The sequence below is a fragment of the Lepisma saccharinum genome, chromosome 14 (assembly GCF_977018435.1).
Source record: "Lepisma saccharinum chromosome 14, izLepSacc3.1, whole genome shotgun sequence".
Taxonomy (NCBI): Eukaryota; Metazoa; Arthropoda; class Insecta; order Zygentoma; family Lepismatidae; genus Lepisma; species Lepisma saccharinum.
Window position 1 is genome coordinate 64,715,165 of NC_139242.1, and position 22,877 is coordinate 64,738,041.

Sequence of the window (22,877 nt, forward strand, 5' to 3'; positions counted from 1 at the left end):
GTCGCCACAGATTACCTTATCGCCGTGTTCTGACGTCAGAAGAGGAATACTTACGCTGTTGGGTTTGGTCCTATTAGAATAAATACACTGATAATTTATTAATTATGCTAAGAGAACAAAACCTAGCTAGCCTAACATAACAACTTGGGCTAATAGCCTAAAAATAATATCTGTTGCTGAAGTTTGTGCAATATGGGAGACCCAAAGCGCAGCGATTCTGAGTCCGTCCATAGCTTTCCCATATTAGTTGCCAGCTAACACAAATACAATCTTAGATGTTCTGCTCAATGAACAGTCGATAGCAGCTATCATGTTTTCAAACTCAATTTAATTTCTTTTCACAGTTCAACCGCAAATAACTAATATATTGTGGATCAATCATCACATGTATGTAGCCACTCGGTAAAATCGGAAGGTTTTACTATGTGGCTCCGTATTATTTTGAATCTGGCGACGTCCATAAATCTAAATTGATTAAATTCCATCACCCTGCCCAACCTTGTTCGTTCCAAACGGTTGAAAGTTTCCTTGAGAACAAAACCACCTGTTTGTAAGTGTGGATGGAAACAAAACCTTCAATAACCAAATGAATTGGCAACATTGCTAATTTGACTTTTACATTCCCAAGTTTTCTTGGGTTACTGCTGTCAAATTTAGAAATTGATCCACATGAACCAAGTACAAAAAAGATGAGAGCTGTACCTACGTGGGTTGACAAAGTACACGACCGTGATAAAATTGAACAGTGGTATGTTATTTCAGTCTGAATTTTGTAAATGTTTTTATTCAAATGTAGTTTGTATCAATTATAAAATCATAACGGTACTACTTTACTATAGGGGTGACACCTATAAATAATTTATTTCGCACTTTTTTACATTGCTAACGTACTATTCTGGAAATCAGAACATTTCTTTAGGTGAAATAATGAATTTCTAACGAAAATAATGTCTATTTCTTAGATTTACGAGTACTTACTGTTACTCGTTATTTCGGTTCTGTAACCCACATTATGGCGATACCGTACTGGTTCATCGCACGTTGTGATAGTATTTTGTCGATTTATGCAGTGTTGCAACCTTGTTCACCGGAAAATACCTACTTTCGTGCCTGGATTTGAAATGATGCTAATACCTCACAAACCATTGACGTTAGCCCCACAAACCATTCATGTTAGCCCCACAAACCATTGACGTTAGCCCCGAAAACCATTCACGTTAGCCCCACAAACCATTTTCCGTAAGGTTAGGTTAGGCAAGCATAGTTAAAAAAAAGGACTTACAAATACTCGACACGTCATGTTATAGTGAAAACATGGCAAATTTGAAACACTGACTATGGGGTTTACGTCGTCTAACACACAGAACATTGTGCTCTCGTGCAGAAAGCAAATGACAGCAGAAACAGGTCGGACAGAGATTTTCGCAGAAAACAACATGCATTCACATTAAAATGGATCAAAACTACATTCACGAACTCCCACAACGCTAAAGAAAATGATTTCCGCAAGTACTGTCTCCTGTAAAAATTAAGAAATCAGTCACCCCTATAGTAAAGTGTTAACCTAATAACTATACTAGGTGGTGATTAATTAGAAACTTAATGTAACTATTAAATATTATACGTGAGTAGTATATCTATCTATGTAATTACTAGGGAACGGAAATTTATGTGCTAAAAAACACAGAAATATTTATTTTTTATGTGTCATAAATGTTGAAAATATGTGATAAAAACAGGAAAATATGTGACAAAAATAAAAACATTTGGTAACAAAAACAAACTATAACATGCATTTTAAACACCTGAAATTAGTTTCTAAATGATTACCTCTTAGCGAGCAATTTTTTGGAAGAGTTGCAGTGGATCACCATAGTTTTTCCAAATTCTCCATTGTAAATCTGTGACGATTATCTCTAAAAAGCATCTTATATTGTGAGAAAGATCGCTCCACGTCACAAGAAACAATTCTTGCATATTTGAATCACGAAATGTCACTAACGCTTAAGTTTTCCAAAGCTTCCTCTTCCTCTACTTCACTTTCCAAAACACATGCAATTTGGCACAAAGTTTGAAAACCTTGTTTTTTCCCAAAAAATTCTGTACATTTAGACACTTAGATCCAGCGAGTTCTTGCAGTTTCGATTCTACTATACGGACTTTAACAATGGAAGCTGCCAAAGTGTTCGCGGACGATTCAAGCTTTCATATGGAATTAGAGAGAATGGACAGGTTTGTTGAGATGTATGCCAATTCGACTTTTACGGAGGGCTCCATCAACAGTTCTTGCAGAATTCTTCTTTGTCGAGATCATTTACAACAGATACAATTTTTTCAAACTTCTGGGCATAACATCTGCATCCAACCAAGTGCCCCATGGCGTAACTACAGGTGTAGGGGGAAGGGGAACCTCAGGACATTTTTGTTTAAAATTGTCTATTCTTCTAGCCAACTTGATAAAAACTTTCTTGCCATTTGAAACCAGTTTATCGACATTGGGAGAAAGAGCTCTTATCTTTTCACATATTCTATGCAACGCATGGGCCACACATTTAACGTGCACCATTTTGGGGTAGCTAACGGCAAGGCCTACTGCAGCTTTTTTCACGTAAGCTGCAGCATCTGTCACGAGGAGAAGAACATTGTCAAATGTTATGCCTTCCGGCCACAATAGCTGCATTGCTTCATTAAAAAGCCTTGCTATCATTACGTGTAGCCAGCCCCAGCTACTACTTACAGCTATTTTCTCCCAATAGGATCGTAGGCGAGGTGCCAGAAGTCTGCCAGCGAGGGTGTTCAAAGACAAAACAAACCTAGCACTCTCGATATGAAAGAGGTGCAGAGTAGCCTATAAACATTTTTCCTTCGAGGATTTCGAGGTGGATGAAGTCAATGAGCGATTTTATGTATTTAAAATGAAAATTCGCAAAATATGTATTTACATACGGAAAACTGGTAAATATGTGTTTTTATGTAAAATAAAATTTGCTGTGTTGACATATAAGGCTATAATCAGAATTTTGGCAAAAATGAGGGTCTGTATCTTATCGCAGAAAAAACATTTAATTACCTAAAGTTCCTTTCCCTAGTAATTACCACTTGAATAGAATTTTGATATACTCTGTGAAGTTTAATATGTACTACCTTCCGTTCATTTATCCATATCTTTATGTGGCTCCAGGTTCAAACCCTCCTGTATACGGATGGGTGTATAGTTTTGTTTGTCTTGCTTAATGTACATTGTCGTTTCTATTGTAGGCATCCCTCAAGGTCAATTATTGACTGACTGCAAGCCAGATTTTATAATGCGTACACTGTCCTGATGTTTTGATACAGGCTGTAGATATGCATTATTGGAAAGTTTCATTTGTTTTTCCAAGGCAGCTTCACACCTTTGATTAACCCCCTCTAGTTCACTGCACTTTTTGGCACTCTGTGTAGCACAGGTGTATTCCAGCGTCAGGGTGGTGCAAGGAAAGGTAACGGTTCCGATTGTTTTATGATTTCTCCTAGCACAAAGACTAATTATCGTAGAATTTTGGAAATCATTGTCACACGAAATTTGAACCTTCCTTAAAGTAATTAGCACTGTTTGGACTCGAAAAATAGTTATTTATGTTGAAAAACACAACTTTAAAATTACCTTACAAGATATTCTCCGTCGACAAGCAACAGTAAATACCGTAGAGGCATGGGAATGAATTTAGAAATAAATCTGAACCTTAGTAGAATGCATTCAGGGACTTTATTTTAATGCTAGGGGAACCAAACCTAACCTGCCTAACCTAACCAGGAAAGCATATATTGAACAAAACCTTAAGTAATTGCTAAAACTCCGCAGTATGTGTTAACAGACGTACATCAAAATCGAACCATGTAAAAATTGCATTCAGAAATCGCAATAAAACAAAAGGAACTTGGGCCGAAACGACTTACGGAAATTAGTTTCTCTAAGGTTTCCAACGTTCCTCGAGGTATTTTCTTTCATCGTGGAATCTATTTGACTGGGAAATCATGTATTTTTCAAGAGAAATATCTCACCGACGCACAATTGCCATTGCTTCCCCTACGTGAACCGGATGCTGCATAAGTTTGATGACATAACCAACTGTCAGTATTTCCAACCCCCCCCCCCTTTTTTTAACTATGCTTGCCTATCCTAATATCGGAATGGTTCGTGGGGCTATCCGTGTATGGTTTGTGGGGCTATCCGTCAGCTACCCATGCATAATGTACAATTTGCACATGTGACGAATCCGATAGTAGGTATTTTTCGGTGAAGAAAGTTGGAAACAATGCATACCCACTACGGTAGTCAAGTTCTGCCCGCTATATTGTGTGTTAAGGAAGCGAAAAAAGGAATAACAAAAATTACTCTCTATGTGAAAAATTGTGTTTGTTTTCGTGTAAAAAGCATAATGGCACCTTGAACTATGTTCCGCAATACACAATTGGTAAGTACGAACCATGCGAAACACAAAATATCCGATTTGAATGTCTCCGATCTATGAAACTGGTACCAGTAGACTGAAAGCGGTGTTCAAGTTCAAAAGATTCAACAAATGCCTGTCTGCTGCTTTAAACGTTCATTTGATTAGTCAGCACTCACCACGTGATCATACACCCACCACACATACACCGACCCAGAACGTAGTGCAAACGGTGCAGACACCAAATACACTACTTGACTCCAAATCAACAAACTAGATGACTCTGTGTTGCACTGTGTAACCAACTAGATGCTTCAGTGCGAGTCAAAAAGTGCAGCGAACTAGACGGGGCTATTAAAACTTCGCCCCATAAAAGTACCCCCCCCCTTGCTTCTTTTATTTGTTGAAGCCACCACCACGTATTTTGAACCAGTTGCTACTCGTGGTAGGCTCGATGGTAAGGTGCAAGAGGTATTAACTTCACACACATGAATGGCAAAACACAACACTCGAGTTTTAAACCCCTACAGACTGGATCAGCATGGCAAATGGAAATACCTGTCTTTCACTGTGTGGACGTGTTCCCTCGAAGTGTTGAATCACGGACTGTTTAAAACGAGGTATCCGTTTGTGGCGCAAGTCTGGAAGCCCAGAGTTCACAACCTTCTCCTAGACTTTTAGCTCGAACTTCTGCACCTTGTGACTGATAGTTTAGAACTTGCCCCTGACCTCTCTCTCCCCAGACATTTATTTATTCAGATTCATTTTGCTAAACAAATGCAGAGTCAGACCTGTATTCTCTTCCTTGATTGCCATTGTTTACATCTGTTTGCAATGATGGTGATCAATGAAGCTCGGCAATGTCTGACAAGACATTGGTTCTAGTAGTTTCCTGTTTGGAAATGTCTGGGATTTTAGAGTTCGTTGTATGTTACATTTCGGAAGATTCTACAGATTGTTATGCAACAATCTGTATCCAAGGAGACAGCAAATGAAGGCTGCTTGCAAAGAAATAATCATAAAGGAATAAATGGAAGGAGAAAATTATCTCCAGTAAACACGCAGTAATCACTAAGACTGAACCATCTTTAAAAAAATACCTGTACCATGATAAATTCGGAATTAAACAATCAGAACTTGGGCCAAAATACCTTTTCATAAATGTATCACAAGTAAATAATAGCAACTACTCAAACTTCTTTACTGTTAATTAGAATAGGCTGGAAAAATTTGACCTTGTTTTTAAATTTATCACTTCAATTTGTTTTTGCTATTGGACTTGGGTTTCTGAGATGCTGGGACCCCCTTACACTGTGGAGCCTGAAGGGCCATTAATTAGTAGTTTGTGAATGATGTCTAAACATAGCATAATTGAAGTATTCAATCACTACATAATATTGTTATTAGTTATACTGTGAAAGTGACAATAAATGATTTCACGTAAAGAAGTATTTGGTACTACTTTCGTATAGTGGAAACACCTATAAATCATTTCTTTCGCACTTGTTTACATTCCTAACATACTATTCTGCATTGCGGAACATTTCTTTAGGTATAATAATGAATTTCTAACGGAAATAATGTCTATTTCTTACATTTACGAGTAGAGTGCATCACACATAAATTTGCCGTTGCGTAGAAACGAATTTTCGTTTCGTCTCCCTCTCTCTTAGCAACACGTGTTCTACCCTGCTCGAAAACCTTCGCTATTGTTGCCATATTGTCATTCCATTCCTGGACACACTCGCGCAAACATCATTGAAAACAATTGAATAGCGCTCCAGCTCGCGGTTCCCACCGTTCGGCAGGGACGGTAATGTGGCAATATAGCACGGTGTAGTGGTTGCTTCTTTTATGCAGTGCATGTTCATTGGCTAGCTAGTAACTAGTGTTGCCAACTGTAATAATGAAGCACTATTTCTGTCACGGAAGGGGAAAGGCAGGTAAAGTGGCGGTGAGTTTTGTTGGATTGGAAGCACCATATTTTTATTTTATACTAAGTATTTGACCGGTTTAACGTTGTGTGTGTGTATTGCGTGTGTGTATGTAAAAGTGTGTGTTTGCTAATGAACGTTAAATTCCATAATGCCTCCAGTTCTGTCGAAGTTGAAATAAAAAACCTTGCATAGCCAAGCTCGGGAAATTCTAAGCAACGTGCACGAGCTCATGAAGGAGGAAGCCAGTCATGGTGTTAGCATCCCAATAAAGCATTTTGGCAGGAGAGCAGCGAACAGCAGCAACAAATTGTTCATATTTCATAATTTTGGAATTATTCAAAATAAATAAATTATGTGGCTCCAACATCATTTCAACTCTGGCTCCGGCACGTGTTCTTGTAGAAATTGCGTAGAGGAGGCTGTCATTTTTGCTGCTTAATGCGATACATATTGTTTTCTGTGTTAAAATTGCCATGCTTTGATGGGTGACCAAGTTCATAGCAGGGCCGGCGGAAGGGGAGGGCGAACCGTGCCATCGCCCAGAGCGGCAAAATTTGAAGAGAAGAAAAAAATAAGCCTATTGAAAACTGTGATCGAGCAAGATATTCTTTTGCGCTGAATAGTATTGAAATAGCATAAGAAGTCTCATTATTTATTTTATATTTTGATGTTTTAGTTAGGAATATATTGATTTTCAATTTTCCGTTGCTGCGTAATGACCAGGGGGGGGGGGGGGTCGAAATAGAGCGGCATCTGCCGCCACCTCCCAGGGAGGCAAAATGACTAGCGCCGGCCCTGGTTCATAACAATAGAAAAAACCGCGCAGCTTATCGTCTAGTGGCAGTATATGTACTTGTTATTGTTGTGGAAGCCGGCATCCTTTGTAAATGTACAACAAAGGCAACCGACTGTCGCCGATCTCAGAGAGGAAATAATAATACTGCTTGAGGAGGAGTGTTATGGTGCAATTGTAGCGGTTTAACACGTTGGCATGTTGTTATCTGCCGTTGCAGTTCCATACCAGTGTATACGGGTTTTGGGAGTGAAAAGTTAGAACGCCACCAGTGCATTAATGCAATGAAAAATAATATATATATATTTTTTTTTATTTGGTTTGAAATCACTCAAATAAGGAATCGTATGAAGAAGTCTTCTTTGCAGCATTTTTGGTAATTTTACTTATTTGTTAGTTCGTATTTTGCGAATTTTTAGTCCATATGTATGTAGCTACATACAAAGCCACTTGTTAGTACATATTAATCCTAGTCCTGGTATAATGCATGACGTTTAAAACTCAACGTTAGATAGACCTGAATTCTCTAATTTTATTGTTGTACGTAACAGCTGTGCATCGGTGCACTGCAGCGATTTTTCTATCTGCTCCATTAGCAACACTGCTTCTTTAGTTGTTTCGCGCATCGCACGGCAGAAATATCTGCGCTGGACTCTACTTACTGTTCTTCATTTTTTGCATTCTATAACACGCAATATGGCGATAGCGTACTGGTCATCGCACGTTGTGCCAGTGTTTTGTCAATTTGGAGTGTGTTTGCAGTGTTGCAACCTTGTTCACAGAAAAATACCTACTTTCGTGCCCAGATTTGAAATTATGCTAATACCTCGTGAACCATTACACGATCTAACACACAGAACATTGTGCTCACGTGCAGAAAGCAAATGGTGGCAGCAGCAATAGCGTGTCAGAGAGATATTTTCACAGATAAACAATTGATTTCGCATTAAAATGGATCAAAACTACATTCCCGAACTTCAACAACGCTAAATAAAATGATTTCCGTAAGTACTTTCTTATGTAAAAAGTAAGAATTCAGTTTCCACTATAAGAAAGTGTTACCAAGTATTTATCATATTAACATACATTTTAATTTTGCTGTAATGTCCCAAGTAAATTGATTCTCAAAAAGCTTGTTCTGACATAGTAATACCAAATTATAGTTGTAAAATGACAATTTTATTTATTATAGTTATGTTATTCCAGTATTTACGATCTCTGCTTCAAACCAGATGGATCGCAGTTGATTGTGGCAGCTGGGCAGCGTGTTTTGGTGTATGACACAAGTGATGGCACCCTTATACAACCATTAAAAGGTAATTTATGAGAAAATGGTGGACAATTCTAGTTTATACTTTAATATTTTGTGTATTTGTAGAGTAGATTTAGTTTTATTAGGATGCTGATCATGCTTTTGTAATCTGCATGTTCAGCCCTACTAATAATGAGCTCTTCTTTTTTCTGCAGGCCACAAAGAAACAGTGTATTGTGTTTGTTATGCAAAGGATGGGAAGAGGTTTGCTTCTGGCAGTGCAGACAAGAGTGTAATTATATGGACATCAAAACTTGAAGGCATTTTGAAATATTCGTGAGTATAATTTTCTAATTTGTTTACGTGATTCATGAGTTCAAAAGGGTTTGAATTTGGAATTAATGTAAATGCCATTCTTTGGTTCAGATTGTGTAATTCCAATATCATTATGATGTGAAAGGTTTTTTTGTGATATGAAAGGTCTTTTAATGGATGTGAAATGTGTACCTCAAAATAATGAAAGTTAAAGAAGAAAAAATTGAAATTTGACAAAGAAATTGGTATTCAGCATGCCTCTGTGGCCAAAGTGAATGAAAAAAAGTAGTTTCTAGGAGTGGAATTCATACAACCATAGAAGTTGTAGGATGGGGGAGGGATAGGTAATAATATTAATTTATGAGGAGAGAAGTGTTGCCAGCTTTCAGAAAAAAGCCTGGAAGTTTGTTTCTAGCATCGACCCTGTGCACATTGGATAGGCCAAATTTGCAGTGAAATGCGACAAAAGACCACTCTTTCAGGACATGTAATGCCTGTTCCCATTTTTGAAAAGAAACTGAAAGTATGCAAAAAATTTAGGAAATCTAATTTTTGGGAAATTTTGAAAATTGTGTTTTCCGCACATTGTGAACATGTTCTTTTGTTTTCATTATTACATGTACATGTAAGACATATCAGCAAACAAGGGTAGTTTAAGAGTAAATAGCCCATTTATAAAATCTATCCCATAATATGTTGGGGAAAATCGACATTTTAAAACACCGATTGTTAATAATAGTAACAATGGATACATTGGTTTGAGAATCGAGTATGTCATACCTTCATATGTATACAAATTAACAAAAGAGAGAGAACTTAGATATCGTTTGTAGTTTTGAATGGCACTTTATTTGCTTCCACATGGTGCTGGTAAGACTTACCAGCACTCTGAAGTGGTTTATTCAGTCTGGTATAACCAGCTGTGCATTCAAGGCTAATGTTCGCAAATCACCAAGTATTATATTACAAATACAAGTATTAGGGCCAATACACCTTACATTACCTGTTTCCAGTAATATTATACTTTATGCATCTCACCTGCCCCAACTAAAGTATGTTTTTATATTATCCATTAGTGTAATAATATGTCATCAGTTGTAGTGTTTACTTTGTTGTCTGCTTTATTTCCAGACACAATGATGCAATCCAGTGTTTGGCTTACAATCCAGTCTCCCATCAGCTGGCCAGTTGTGCTATCAGTGACTTTGGCTTATGGTCTCCAGAGCAGAAATCCGTCCAGAAGCATAAGTCAAGCTCCCGTATCAATGCATGTGCCTGGACAAACGATGGGCAGTATCTGGCCCTTGGCTTAGCAAATGGTTGTGTGTCCATTCGAAGTAAGGTAATAGCACCCATTCTAACATCTGTTGAAATTTATAAGTTTTGTCAATTGATATGCGTTTATTAGCATGTACTCTTTTTCTTGCATTACATCAGACTCATATATGCTGAGAAGATATTGGAGTACTTAATCTGTGTATCTGGCAAAGGTTATTCATCTGTATATTACATCATTTACCAGCTCAGTGGCTGAGCGTGTTATATGGTGGTGGAAACTCTCAGGTTTGAGCCCTAATCTGGGCATGGGTGTTCTTTCTGAGTAATTATTATAATCACTTATCCTCATCATTGAGATTAACCAAAGTGGACAAAATAATAATACTATTACAGCATTTTCTAGCAATTTTACAATCCAATCCAATAGCAATTGAGCACTAGCAATTTCATTTAATTTTAATGAGGATATTTATAAATTGAAGTTCTGGGACTGTGTGTGACTAGTTGGCTTTCAATGCATGAATGTCTCTTGAAATTGGCATATTGGAACGAGTAAAAAGTTGATATTTAAACAGATTCAAATTCTCATTTCCTGTTGTTGAAAGATGAATAAGAGACTTCACATCATTCATATTTAATTAGAGTTGCAAAAGAATCCAGCGTTTTTGGAAAAACCCGGAAATTTTGGCTTTTTACTAATTACAACTAACCTATTTCACTTGAAGTTACTGTTATGAGTTTACAGGTTTGTAGTGACATATTTTACAACTAGATAAAAAAAATTATGTGATGTAGCAGCCAAGAGACTGATATTGGCCAATCCCAGTGGACACATATTGCATAGTGGGTTCGTATACAATTTTAATCCTAGCTTAACGAGGGGAGAGGGGGAAGGGACTTGCAGGCCCACCAAATCTATTTTTTAGATTTTTCAACCGTTTGAAAATAAATTTCATTGATCTCTAGTATGCTCCCAATATTCTTTCATTACTTTTGCTCATAAAAACATAAATGTAATGTAAATAGGAGGCAAAGTGCAATTGGTGGGCATATCAGGTGCCATCTTCGAATGCATCTCATTCGAGACACTAATGCCAGTGACAGTGTACAATTGGTTGGTAATGTTGGTAATTATTGTAATTATTATATTTAATAAACAACTGCACTTCTACAGACAAAAAAGCATTAGTAAAAAATTATTATAGATTTTGTGAGTTTTAGTGAATGATAAAATATATGTGAGACACTAATGCAATAATTGGTTATTATTTTTTATTAATGATAGTAATTTTTGTAATTATTATAATTAAAAAATAACTGCACATATAGAATGAGCAAAGGAAGCAGTGATTCAATAATAAAATGGTATCTTGAATTCTAGTGATAAGAAGAAAAGTGTGGGCCTGTGAGTCACCCCTCCCCGGTATGTAAGTTTCTTGTACTGCACGGGTAAGTTAGGGTTTAACTAAACTTGAAGTCCTGATCAGCACATCTGACCATGAAATGAACTTAAAGCAACCTTTTATATGTTTGTGTCTCAATTTAAATGTTGATGTCATAAAATATGAAACAAATGTTAATATCAAAATTTTCGATGTTTCAGAACAATTAGAAATCTTTACTGTTCACAACACATATGCAGAAGTATGCATATTACGTGAATGTCTGTATATATCCTATTTAACGGAGCTCTGAGATGGAAGCAACGCGTGGCTCCAGGAAACCAACCTTTAGAAGTAAATGCAACCTTTCAAACCGAAGCAACATAAGCTGCAAGTGTCACTTGTCACTTGATCTCTACCGTTTTCTCAAAGAACTTTCAGACCGAAGCAACAAGTGGCATGTGTCACTTCGAAGCAGACCTCAGTAATCCATTCAACCTTTTGAACCAAAGTGCAACAACGAGCTAAACATTTCACTTGCATGTTCCTCGCACTATACTGTTGCATTGTGCCACTTTGGTCTGTTGTTGTTGCATGCACGGTGTATGTCTTGCTTTATAATAAAGAAGACTGTGTCACTTGTTATCTGGGACTTCAGTCTGAAAGCTCCTTCAATGGTGCACACCATGTCACCTTGGTCTTGTTTGTGCATGCGTGGTGGATGCTTACTTTCAGACTGAAAGGGACCATGTCACTTGATTGTGACACCTTCCACTGTCATGTGTTGCTTTGGTCTGAATGTCCTCATGTACTAAAAGATTGTTAACTACTTCATCGAGATTAAGATTTAATTTAGCCTTTAATCACAAAGAACAAATTGCAAGTACTGTTGTTGGAAAAAGGACGGCTTTTGAAAGAAAGTTCCTTTTATAATCATGAATGGGCCTCTGGAGTGAAATAAAGTAATGCTGTTGCCTTATAATAAGAAGGGGTCTGAGGTTCAATCCTCAGTGGTCAGAGTGCTTCAGATCTCATTTCAATCTATAGGTCCAGTCCAGATTTCTTAAATAGGATATTTTTTCCCCCCATTTGCGACAAGTCTTATTTGCTTTTGCTTCAGTTTAAGTGCCGGTGTTTTTCAACCAAAAGGTCCGTCACACCAAGGGGTTGACGACTAATTTAAATCTAATTTTATATTTGACAGCAAGTCTATGCATAATTAAACTATGGTTATGCCATAGTTGATATATTAATATTAATTGAGGGTGCATATTAATTTCCATATAAACTTTAAAGATCAGAAATGTATTTATGAGGGAAATTGTTGGGATCAGGGCATCAACTTGTAAGAATTAAATTTACTGGGCTGTGGTCTCACAAAGGCTGAGAATTTTGCAACAAGTAGCCAAAATACATTACTAGTTGCTCCGTGTCCAGGTTTAGCGGGCATTTAACCAAATTATACATGATGTACTGAACATAAAATTTAGTGTAGAGAGATTTGATACTAGATTTTTGAAAGGTAGAGCAGTATTTTCTTTTTTGCTTCATGTATGTGTTCGTATAACAAATTCAAACATTGTAAATCATATCATACTATCACACTATTAGGCTCTTTTAAAAATGCATACAAAACTACTCTAGTTATTGTGAATATGTTTATACTAAATAGATATATTAAATAAGCCTAGTAAAATATGAAGATAACACTCAGAAAGAACCACCCATTCAAAAATGCCAGCTTTTTTGAAGACATTGATAATGTCTAGCTACGAATTTCATATTGTAAATTGTATTTTATATTTTGAAATAAGTGTCTATTTTACAGTAGGGAGATAAACGAAAACCATGGAACAGGAAAAATACTGCCAACTACTGTATTTTCATTGATTTGAGACACTTTTCTGAAAAAAAAACCCAACCAAAGGAGCATTTTTTTCCCCGACCACTTCCAACTCAATATTTAATACAGTATGGTGATGTATTTTTTCACCATAAGGAAATTTACAGCTCTACTTTCTCATTATGCTTCTCATCTCTCACACTGTATTCCTCTATCCCATATGTACAATAATAACCACTTCTGTGCCAATGTAAATCTCAAAGGAGATTTGTAACACTAATTTTGTAGAATCTGTACTTATTGTTTGTCTGTGTTTGGTTATTTTGCATCACTTCTCTACTATTTTGACTAATCATGATGATAAATGTTGATTTGATGGTATGAGACAAGATGAAAGGATATCAAAACACACATGATAGAGCTGAACCGATACTCTTACTGATTTCCACCAATACTTGAAAATTGTAATAATTAAAAGTTGTTCAAAATATTGATTATTTTCAGGTTTCAGTAATGCCATTCCAATTATATGCATCAATTTACTTTTGCTGTAAAACCCAAGAATTACATCAAAATATTAAAATACATGTTATGTAATCATAAAATCCAATACTTCAAACTTTGCCTAATAACCAGGATAATTCGATTGCAAAAGTGTTGAGCATCATTTTTGCAGACTCTGGAAAGACCAATACTTTTCAATACTCATACATCAGTCAGCCCAGCATTTGAACAATACTACACTGTCTGTGGGTTTGCAATCTAGGTTGCCTTACCAGAAGGTCACTCCCTACACTGTAATTGGTTAAATATTGGCAAAGATCGGTTCAGTGAGTGCATCAAAATCAGTCTGTCAGTTTGCTTCATTGCATCAGTAACTTGGACAATAAATCGGGCACATTTGCTGTGTTATTGTATCTTAGGCTACATATTAGTTGTATAAAGGTAGAAGCATGTGATTAGCAGATCATAGTGACCGATAGCCTGACATTTTCCTCTTGTCTTAGGCTGGCGAGGAAAAAGGAAGGATTGAACGACCTGGTGGAAGCCAGTCCCCCATCTGGGCACTTGCATGGAATCCATCGAAGTAAGTTTTTGTTGATTAGTTATTAAATACAATTGGATTACAGCAACAATCTTTTTCCCCTATGACAATAAAGTTAATATATTGTCATATTAAGATTTGAAATGGTTATGCTAAGTTCAGAGTTCTACGTTTGTGCAATAGTAATAATAGTTTTGGTCATATGATTAGTCCATATTTATTCATTTAATGCAGTTAAATGTGTCTGAAATTACTATTTGAACTAATTTTAATAAATATGATGTTTAAAGTAGCAAATTTGTGTATTTGGACAAAATTATCAAATTGTGCAATATTTTTAATTCATATTTATAACAGTTATTTTTTTGACTGATAATATCAAAAAACAATATCTTCAAATATATGTGTTCTGTATACAATGGTAAACTCTTTAAGATTGTTCAGTGTATAAAAATGATGTCATTCTTGTTCTTTTGTAACAACATGCAAGAAACTGTAATTGTAATTGCTAGATAAGTATATTGTTATATACATCACAAAATAGATGATTCAGAGCAAGTATGTACATTTAGATCACAAATATTAAGGAGGTTAAGCACTTAGCACTCAAATCATAAAAAAAAAACAATTGAAGATGACACATGCTAAAAAAAATCTTTCTGGAACTAGTTTCTCTGGTACTAGTTGTCTGGGCATTGAATAAATCTCATGATGGAATAAGGATAAGTACAAATGTAGCAATTTGGGATGGCTTTATACTTGTACAACTATTGATGTTTTTAAAAGATTAGACTTTGCAATTTAATCATAAATAAGTTGCTTAAGCTATATAGAAGCCTTTTTTCTTATAACTGGATCTTGAAAGAACTTTGATCATGGCATAATCTTTCAAAAAGATTGATGAGTTGTGGAATGACACTAATATGTATAGAAAACGCCATGTTGAATTTGAAGCAGTTAATTGATATCTGGTTTCATCTATATTAGCAAGCAAACTTAAAAGTGATTTAATTCCTCAAGTGGATGCTTTGAGGAATGTTACATAAAGTGACTCATATATCTTCTACATTTGGACGTGATTTAGCCAGACGTTGAGTTTTGAAAATTGAAGAGCAGAATTCTAGATAACCTGGATGAAGAAATTTATACTCAAGTAGAACTCTGGCATGGAAAAATACTGATTCTTCTTTGAGAAGATAGTCTAAGATGTATTTTCTTTATTTAAATTTCATTTATATGTTATAAATGATTACTTTCCAATGTATCATTTGATGTTGTTTTAACTTTTGGTTTTTCTTCGTTATAACAATATATTTTACATAAATTTACTCATAGCTGTTTCAGTACAAAAGTTCTATTTTTAGTAAATGTAAGACAGTAATTCCTTTTCAGCATGTAACCGTAGATCCCTACTGTACTACACAATTATTTGAATTCTGATTGTATGCCATTACATATCAGGCAATTGTATGTGTAAAATTATGTGTGGATCAGAACTTCAGATATAACCGAGAGCATTTACCAGTCACATTGTGGTGTAAAAAGTAATTGGTGAGCCATGATTTAACAGAATTGGTTGACTGTGCTGTCTTCTATATTCTCTGTCTCGTTATACCCCTCATGTCTATTTACATTATAATTTTTCACAGACAAATTGCAGAAAGAGTAGTTTAATTGTAATTATATCAAGTTAACAGTAATAAATGTAAATTTCTATTTATATGATATTAATTATATACACATTCACATGCATATTCATTTATTACCTAGACTTAAATGGTAAGTCACTATTTTTTTTTAAAAAAAATAGAGCAACAACTTAACATTTGGATGTTAGGTTCAATAAATTTTATCTGTTTTTGCAGATGGTTTAGATTCTTCTCAGATTGTATGCATTAACACACATTAATTATTAATTTTCATTTTATGCAGATATTGCCCATTTGCAATGTGTTCAGATCTCGTACTTAAGAATTAAACAATTTCCTTTTCTCATAAAACCAATCTTTTTTATTATTGTAATTATAACTTAATATGGCTTTCTGTGCTTCTAGTAATTCTAATTGGCATCAGGCATTCCACTTATCCAGAATTTTTTTTTATACATGGAAGTAAAACAGTATGTACTATACAGTCTTCTTTTCATGTTGATGCAGGTGCAACTTACTCACGTAGTATAAATTATCAGTACAATATAAAAAAGATTTTATAAAATACTTAAAAGTACTTACGTTGGTGAGTATGTGATTTACGTGAAACTACGTTTCGGGATATAACTAATCCCTTCATCAGGTAGACATACTATGCCAATTTAATTATGACATTGGCTGCGTCAGACAAGGCGTGGATCAAGAGGTTTGGTAAAAATAGGTAAAAAGGTTAAAAGATGACTTAAGGCTGCTGAACGCGTAAAAGTGCCTTGTTAAGATGACTTAAGGGTGCTGAACGCGTAAAAGTGCCTTGTTCCTACCATTACGTTAAAATCCTGATGTGTGTATCCATAAAAACACTAAATCAATTATACTCTGAACATGTTAAAAACCACTTTTTCATGAGTGGCTCGATAGACGCTGTACACTAGACTGAGGAGGCCTCTCATGGAATGTCGGAAGTTGTGCGGTGCATTTCCCCTCTTACTTCCTTTCCCTCCCCTTTACTTCCATTGGGTTACGTCATATCTAACTCAAAATCTATTATTTCGCGAGAGGCGTTAACCACAGCCGAGGTGACCTGGAAGCCGATTTTTTCCCTTGTTGTGTCCCACCTTTTGAACATTTTTATCTATTTTTCGTCAATGTTCCCATCTTCTCTATTTAATTTATTATCCCTCCCTTTGCAGATGTAAGCTGCCTCGTATACATTTCTACTTAATGGTTTATGATCAACTCTCCTAATTTCATGCTCTTCTTCAATTACGTGTTCTGAAAGTCCAGTTCTTGGTGTTCCTTCATTTATATCTTTGTCATCTTCCTCCCATATAATTTTCATGCTCCGGCCGGTTTGACCTATTATATTAGAAAGTGCGGGTGTTTTGGTTTGAATCTAGTAGTTCGTTATTAGACATAGATGTTCAGTTGTGTATTAGAAATAAATGTACCAAAATAATTAGGACACGGGATTATATATCGTGTCAACGGTCCAACATTCGGCCAACGAATTAAGACGCATACGTTCCTAATGCGTTGGTCTTCATTCACGAGCCAAGTTCATGCCAAAATTATTATTACAAGAAGAAATCAGAACACTGAAACATGTTATGACATAGTATTTAATACACTGCAGTTGACAGTCACCCATCTTCGCACACACCATGCAGACAAAACACTATTGCTTACCCATAAGTCTTTGGGTAAAAACAATTTAGCAGCGTTGACCGCTGATGGTCAGCGTTGCACGTAAACACTAGTCTTTACTTGAGCACCATTCCCTAACAAGTTAAAAAGTTGAAAGTTCAAAGCTAAGAATCTAGACTTTTCAGGAGAGGAGAAAATATTTTCCTCTCCGTAGCGTAAGAGTGCTGAGGCAAGAGTCTGAATGTGAATTATCTTCTCAAGTTCCTACTTCCTCCTTTTCCTTCGTGTTCCTTCTTTCCGGGAAGAATTGTTCTTTTCTCTATTGGTCGTTGAACTTTTAACTCCTCCTACACGTGGTCATGTTTACAATGAAGGGGTGAGAATCGCGTAGCACAAAAACACAATAACGCCTTGTTTGAGAGCTGATTTCGAGGATGAAAAGTATCTTGTTCTAATTAATTTTTATTGCTCACAGCTCGACACTTCATTAAAGTTATGCAGACAGTTCGTTAAAGTTATGCGTTCTGTGGCTGTCAAAACTTCACTGAGGCTAAGAGATATTTTCGGGCAGGGTTGTAGTTCAAGATTCCATACTATTTACCCTTGTCACTTCAGTCACTGAGCCAGACTGGCGGGCACGCTCGTAGGAATTATGTCCATCTGCGAGGGCCTGTTATGTGTAGGACGATTGTTTTGATTCGAGGCCTGACCGGCTGCAAACTCCCTTGAGAACAGAGGGTCCTTGTTCAGGACGAGGGTGAGAGTCTTCGTTGGGGATTTTAAATTTTAAAATGCCTGAAGTTCCGTGATAGCTGCATCTCTAAATTTCAACCATCACGCTGAACTTGAATTGATTGTGACGTGAGCCGAATGTGGACTGGATGGATACCAAAGTTTATTGCGGGAACACACTGGCTTCTTTATCTCGAAGTAGGGGCGGTGATATATGCAGGGCTTCATGGGAAAGAATGCCGGTTTGTTTAAGACGGTTTGTTCGATATGGCTGTCCTTTTCTCAGAGAGCAGAAAAATGAAATCTTGGGGAGAAATGCGTAGAAAGACCGATGGTAGTGGTAATTGGTACATCGGTTATACTATATATTATTTATTACCTGATGAAGGGATTAGTTATATCCCGAAACGTAGTTTCACATAAATCACATACTCGCCAACGTAAGTACTTTTAAGTATTTTATAGAATCTTTTTTATATTGTACTGATAATTTATGCTATACAGGTAATTCTAAACCAGTAGGATTCAACAGCATGTTCTGCATAATTATTTGCAAGAGGAGTTGCCTACATTTGAATAATACACATGTTCCAAAGCTAGGTGAATATTTTTTTTCCCATTTAATAACTGTTACTCTTGAACATTTAAATATTTTATTGTGTGAACTCTTCATTGCATATAATTCATTCTTAGAATCGGTTAATATAATCTTTTAGATGCCAGACCTCTCGCGTGCCTGTATTCTCATTGAAGCCGGCACCTTTTCAAGCATGTGCTTTTCAAACTTGCTGGGAAGTAGAAAAATTCGTAACTCAAGAACTAATTGTCGTAGACAGATGAAATTAGTTTTGTTTTCTTTCTTAAAGACAGGGCTTTAGCGGAGGTAAAATTTATACATTGTGCCCCCCAGTAATTAGTGTTAAAGGAAGAAGAAGAAGAAAGTTAATTTTTTAAAAAATTGACGTATTCCCCTTTCCCTTCCTTAATAGACCGAAGTGAATGAAAAAATGTGTTATGTAGCAGTGATACATTCCTGTAACCATGCTAAGTTTCATTGAAATCAAACTAATACTTCTTGAGTAAAAAATAATATTATATAAAGTGGCAGTGTTGCCAGCTTGAGGACAATGTCTGGAATTTTGCTTCTAGCATTGGCTCTATGGACGCTGGATGGACCAAATTTGGAGAAATGCACGACAAAGACCACTCTATGAGGATATGAAATGCATGTGCTGCAATTTGAAAAGAACAAAAACTGAAATTATGGGCTTTGAAAATTTTGGTTAATTACAGAAAATTTCGAAAATTGAGCCTTTGCCCCCGTTTTCCCCCTGGACCCTTAATTGTCTGATGTTACTTAAAATGTTGCTTTTACTCATTGTTACATTTAGAATTTAAATCGTTCAAAAAGATGCAGTGGTTGAGAAGTAACAGCCTTTTATCTTAAATTTATCCCATAGTAACAAAAGGGAAACAAAGTGTTTTTTCAAACGGCACTTGTTAAGGTTCGTAACAATGGATGTATTGTTTTCTTATTCGAGTATATCATACCTTTAGATGTAAACTAATGAAGAAAAGAGACAGAACTGAAACATAGTGTATAGTTTTCAAGAAATGCTGCTTTAATTGCTGCTGTGTGGTAGGGGCAAATTTCTACAATTGGGCCTTTGCCTCAGCATGCCTTCTGAATCCTTAATTGTCGGATGGTTTAACTCATTCTTGCTTGTAGAATTTAAATTTTTCAAATTATCCCATAATAATATATATGACGATGGAACGTGATGAAAAGAGAAGAAAGTGTGACTAAATATCGAGAAGACAATTCAGTCTAAACTATCTCACTAATCAATCACTTTGATAAATGTCCTCGGTTAAATATGAAGTCTTGATTGGCACATCATTTTATGTATATACCTGTCAAAAATTCAAATCAATGTAATAGCTCAGTAGGAAGCTACGGATATATGTTGAAAAGGAATACCAGCTTACATATGCTGATGAACAGTGTTTATATTCATATAATAATAAATATTTTTATAATTATTATATTGATAAAAAAAAATTAGAAACAACAAAAGTTACAAGGGCATCAAATTATGCAATTGTTTACAAGAACATTTATAACATATAAATGTTATTTATATGTAGAAAACATTTCTTTATTATCTCTTTGTGAGACAGAGCAAGTCCTTCACTAAATATTTGAGTATGCCTCAGTTCTACATCTGAGCACACTCAACATGTCAAATTCCTCAATCAGGTCTACAAGATGGCTTCCATTCTTCAATTTTCAAAACTTCACATTTGGCTTATTCATATCCAAAATGCAGAAAATATTTCACTCACTTAGTCTTATTTCTCATAACATTTCATTTTAGATAATGCAATATTCATTTACTAGCTAGTTAATGCAGATGCCAGCAGATAATAATTTCCTGCTCTCAATTATTGAAGTAGGCACTTTACACCAGTTCCAAATCTTTCCTTTTTCGTTATACAGATTATTCCATTATAAAAGCATTTTCAAGCTTCTCTTATCAACAAAATGTCTCTATATAGTTTAAACAAACTATTAAAGATTAACTTGTAAAGTATAATCTTTCAAAATATCCAGATTTATACAAATATCAATCCTTCACCAATAGCCACATTTTTACTTATCTTCCATCCATCTTGAGATTTCTCAAAAGTCACAGACAACTAGTATTAGAGCAACTAGTTCAAGCCAGATTTTTTAGTATGTTTTATCTTCAATTGTTTTTGTTTTATATTTTTGTCAATAAGTGCTTAACAGCTTGAATGTTTGTGTTGTAAATGTACATATTTGCTCTGTTACAGCTATTTTACTATGTATATCACAATATACTTATCTAATGATTACAATTACCATTTCCTGAATGTTGATACAAAATACCAAGTATGACATCATATTAGACATTGAACAATTTTAAAGAGTTGACCTTGTATATAAACCTTGATGCCAATGCAAATGTAGACAATTTCAATAAATTTAATTATAAATTTGAATGTAACTTATCTTGCTTGCCTGAAAGAACACATATGAATGAAGATATTTGTTTTTTTCATATTGTCAGTCAAAAATAACTGTTATGAATATGAATTCCGAATATTGCACAATTTGATAATTTTGTCATGATATACAAATTGGCTTTTTTAAACATCATATTTAATGAAATTAGTTTAAATAGTAATTTCAGACATTTAATTGCATTATATGAATAAATTTTGAGTAATCATATGACTAAATTATTATAAATATTGCACAAATGTGGAACTTTGAACTTAGCCTAACCATTTTCAAATATTGTTATGACAATGTATTATTTTTATTGTCATAATATGGTGGTAATGAAGGGAAACAAAGAAAAAATAAGGACTTTTTCAACTTTGCTTGTTAGTAGTAGAAACAATGGATATATTGTTTTGTAATTCGAATATGTCATACCTTCGTATGTATACTAAAGATAAAAAAAGGCAGGACTGAAATATCGTGTGTCGTTTTCAATAAATAGCATGTTAATTGCTACCACGTGCTGCTGGTCGAGATATCTACCACCCGGCCTCAAAAGGTATATATGTGGCAGTCGAAATTTCAACCATACACGTGCTTAGGTTAATTTATTTTGTTCAGACAGTTAGGGAGTGTATTTTAGTGCTTTATATATTGCATACAGGTCTGCTCTAAATATTAAAATGTATTCCAGTCCTTGCAACAACTAAAGTAGCAAACACTTATATAGATAATTGACAGAAGAAAGAAAAGTAAAATATAAATAGGTGTAGATACTTTTTAGATCTAGAGGCCAAGTTAAAAGAGATACGTTATTGTTATTTGTATTTTTTCTATTGCAGTTACGTGTATGCATTTTTGTTTTCATTGCAGGGAAGAAGTACATGATATTTTGTGTGTAGCCGACTGGGGACAAACATTATCATTTTACACTGCAGGAGGGAAGATGGTAAGTAAAATGATGCATCTTTAAGTGTTCAGTATATTGCATGATTTTATGGAAACAATGCACAAGTAATCATTAAACAAATATTGTGTTGTGTAAGCAGGGTGGCGACAGACCTGGAAAACCTGGAAAACCGGGAAAAGTCAGGGAATTTGAGGTGTCAAAAAAAGTCAGGGAAATGTCAGGGAATTTCGTCTTCATCGACTTTGAACACTCTTTTGACGAAAATTGTTATAACTCGGGCACTATGGGAGCAATCTACTTCGGATAACTTTTGTTTTGCAGCTAAAACATGAGCGCATGCAACGGTGTACAATTTACAACACCGGACCGAGGAAGGGGGCTTGGGGGCACGTCCCCCGAATTTCAATGGAAAAAACAAAAATCTGGAGTTTGCCCCCTCTTCTCCCGTTATTTTGGGGAGAAGGCGCAAACTTTAGTATTATTTTCAAAGAATGGACATTTCTCAAGAGAATGAAACATGTTTTATGTTCTTGGGTGCCATACAAGTTGAATAATAAGCCAAATTGTGATTTTTTTTTTTTTTTAACGAAAAATAGATAATTTGCATGTTTGGAGGAAAATTGTTATAACTCGGGT

General features: G+C 35.4%; 1 protein-coding gene across 1 annotated transcript in view; it reads left to right on the plus strand.

Annotated features, from left to right (window-relative positions):
- Positions 1 to 605: 605 nt before the first annotated feature.
- Positions 606 to 22,877, plus strand: part of Oseg1 (intraflagellar transport protein Oseg1) — an 88,677-nt gene continuing 66,405 nt past the window's right edge. Inside the window, exons 1-6 of the mRNA XM_083135810.1 lie at positions 606 to 748; positions 8,367 to 8,476; positions 8,628 to 8,748; positions 9,859 to 10,069; positions 14,238 to 14,317; positions 22,205 to 22,280. Of these exons, the coding sequence (XP_082991936.1) occupies positions 690 to 748; positions 8,367 to 8,476; positions 8,628 to 8,748; positions 9,859 to 10,069; positions 14,238 to 14,317; positions 22,205 to 22,280 (657 nt within the window). The 5' untranslated portion in view covers positions 606 to 689. The remainder of the gene's footprint in view (positions 749 to 8,366; positions 8,477 to 8,627; positions 8,749 to 9,858; positions 10,070 to 14,237; positions 14,318 to 22,204; positions 22,281 to 22,877) is intronic.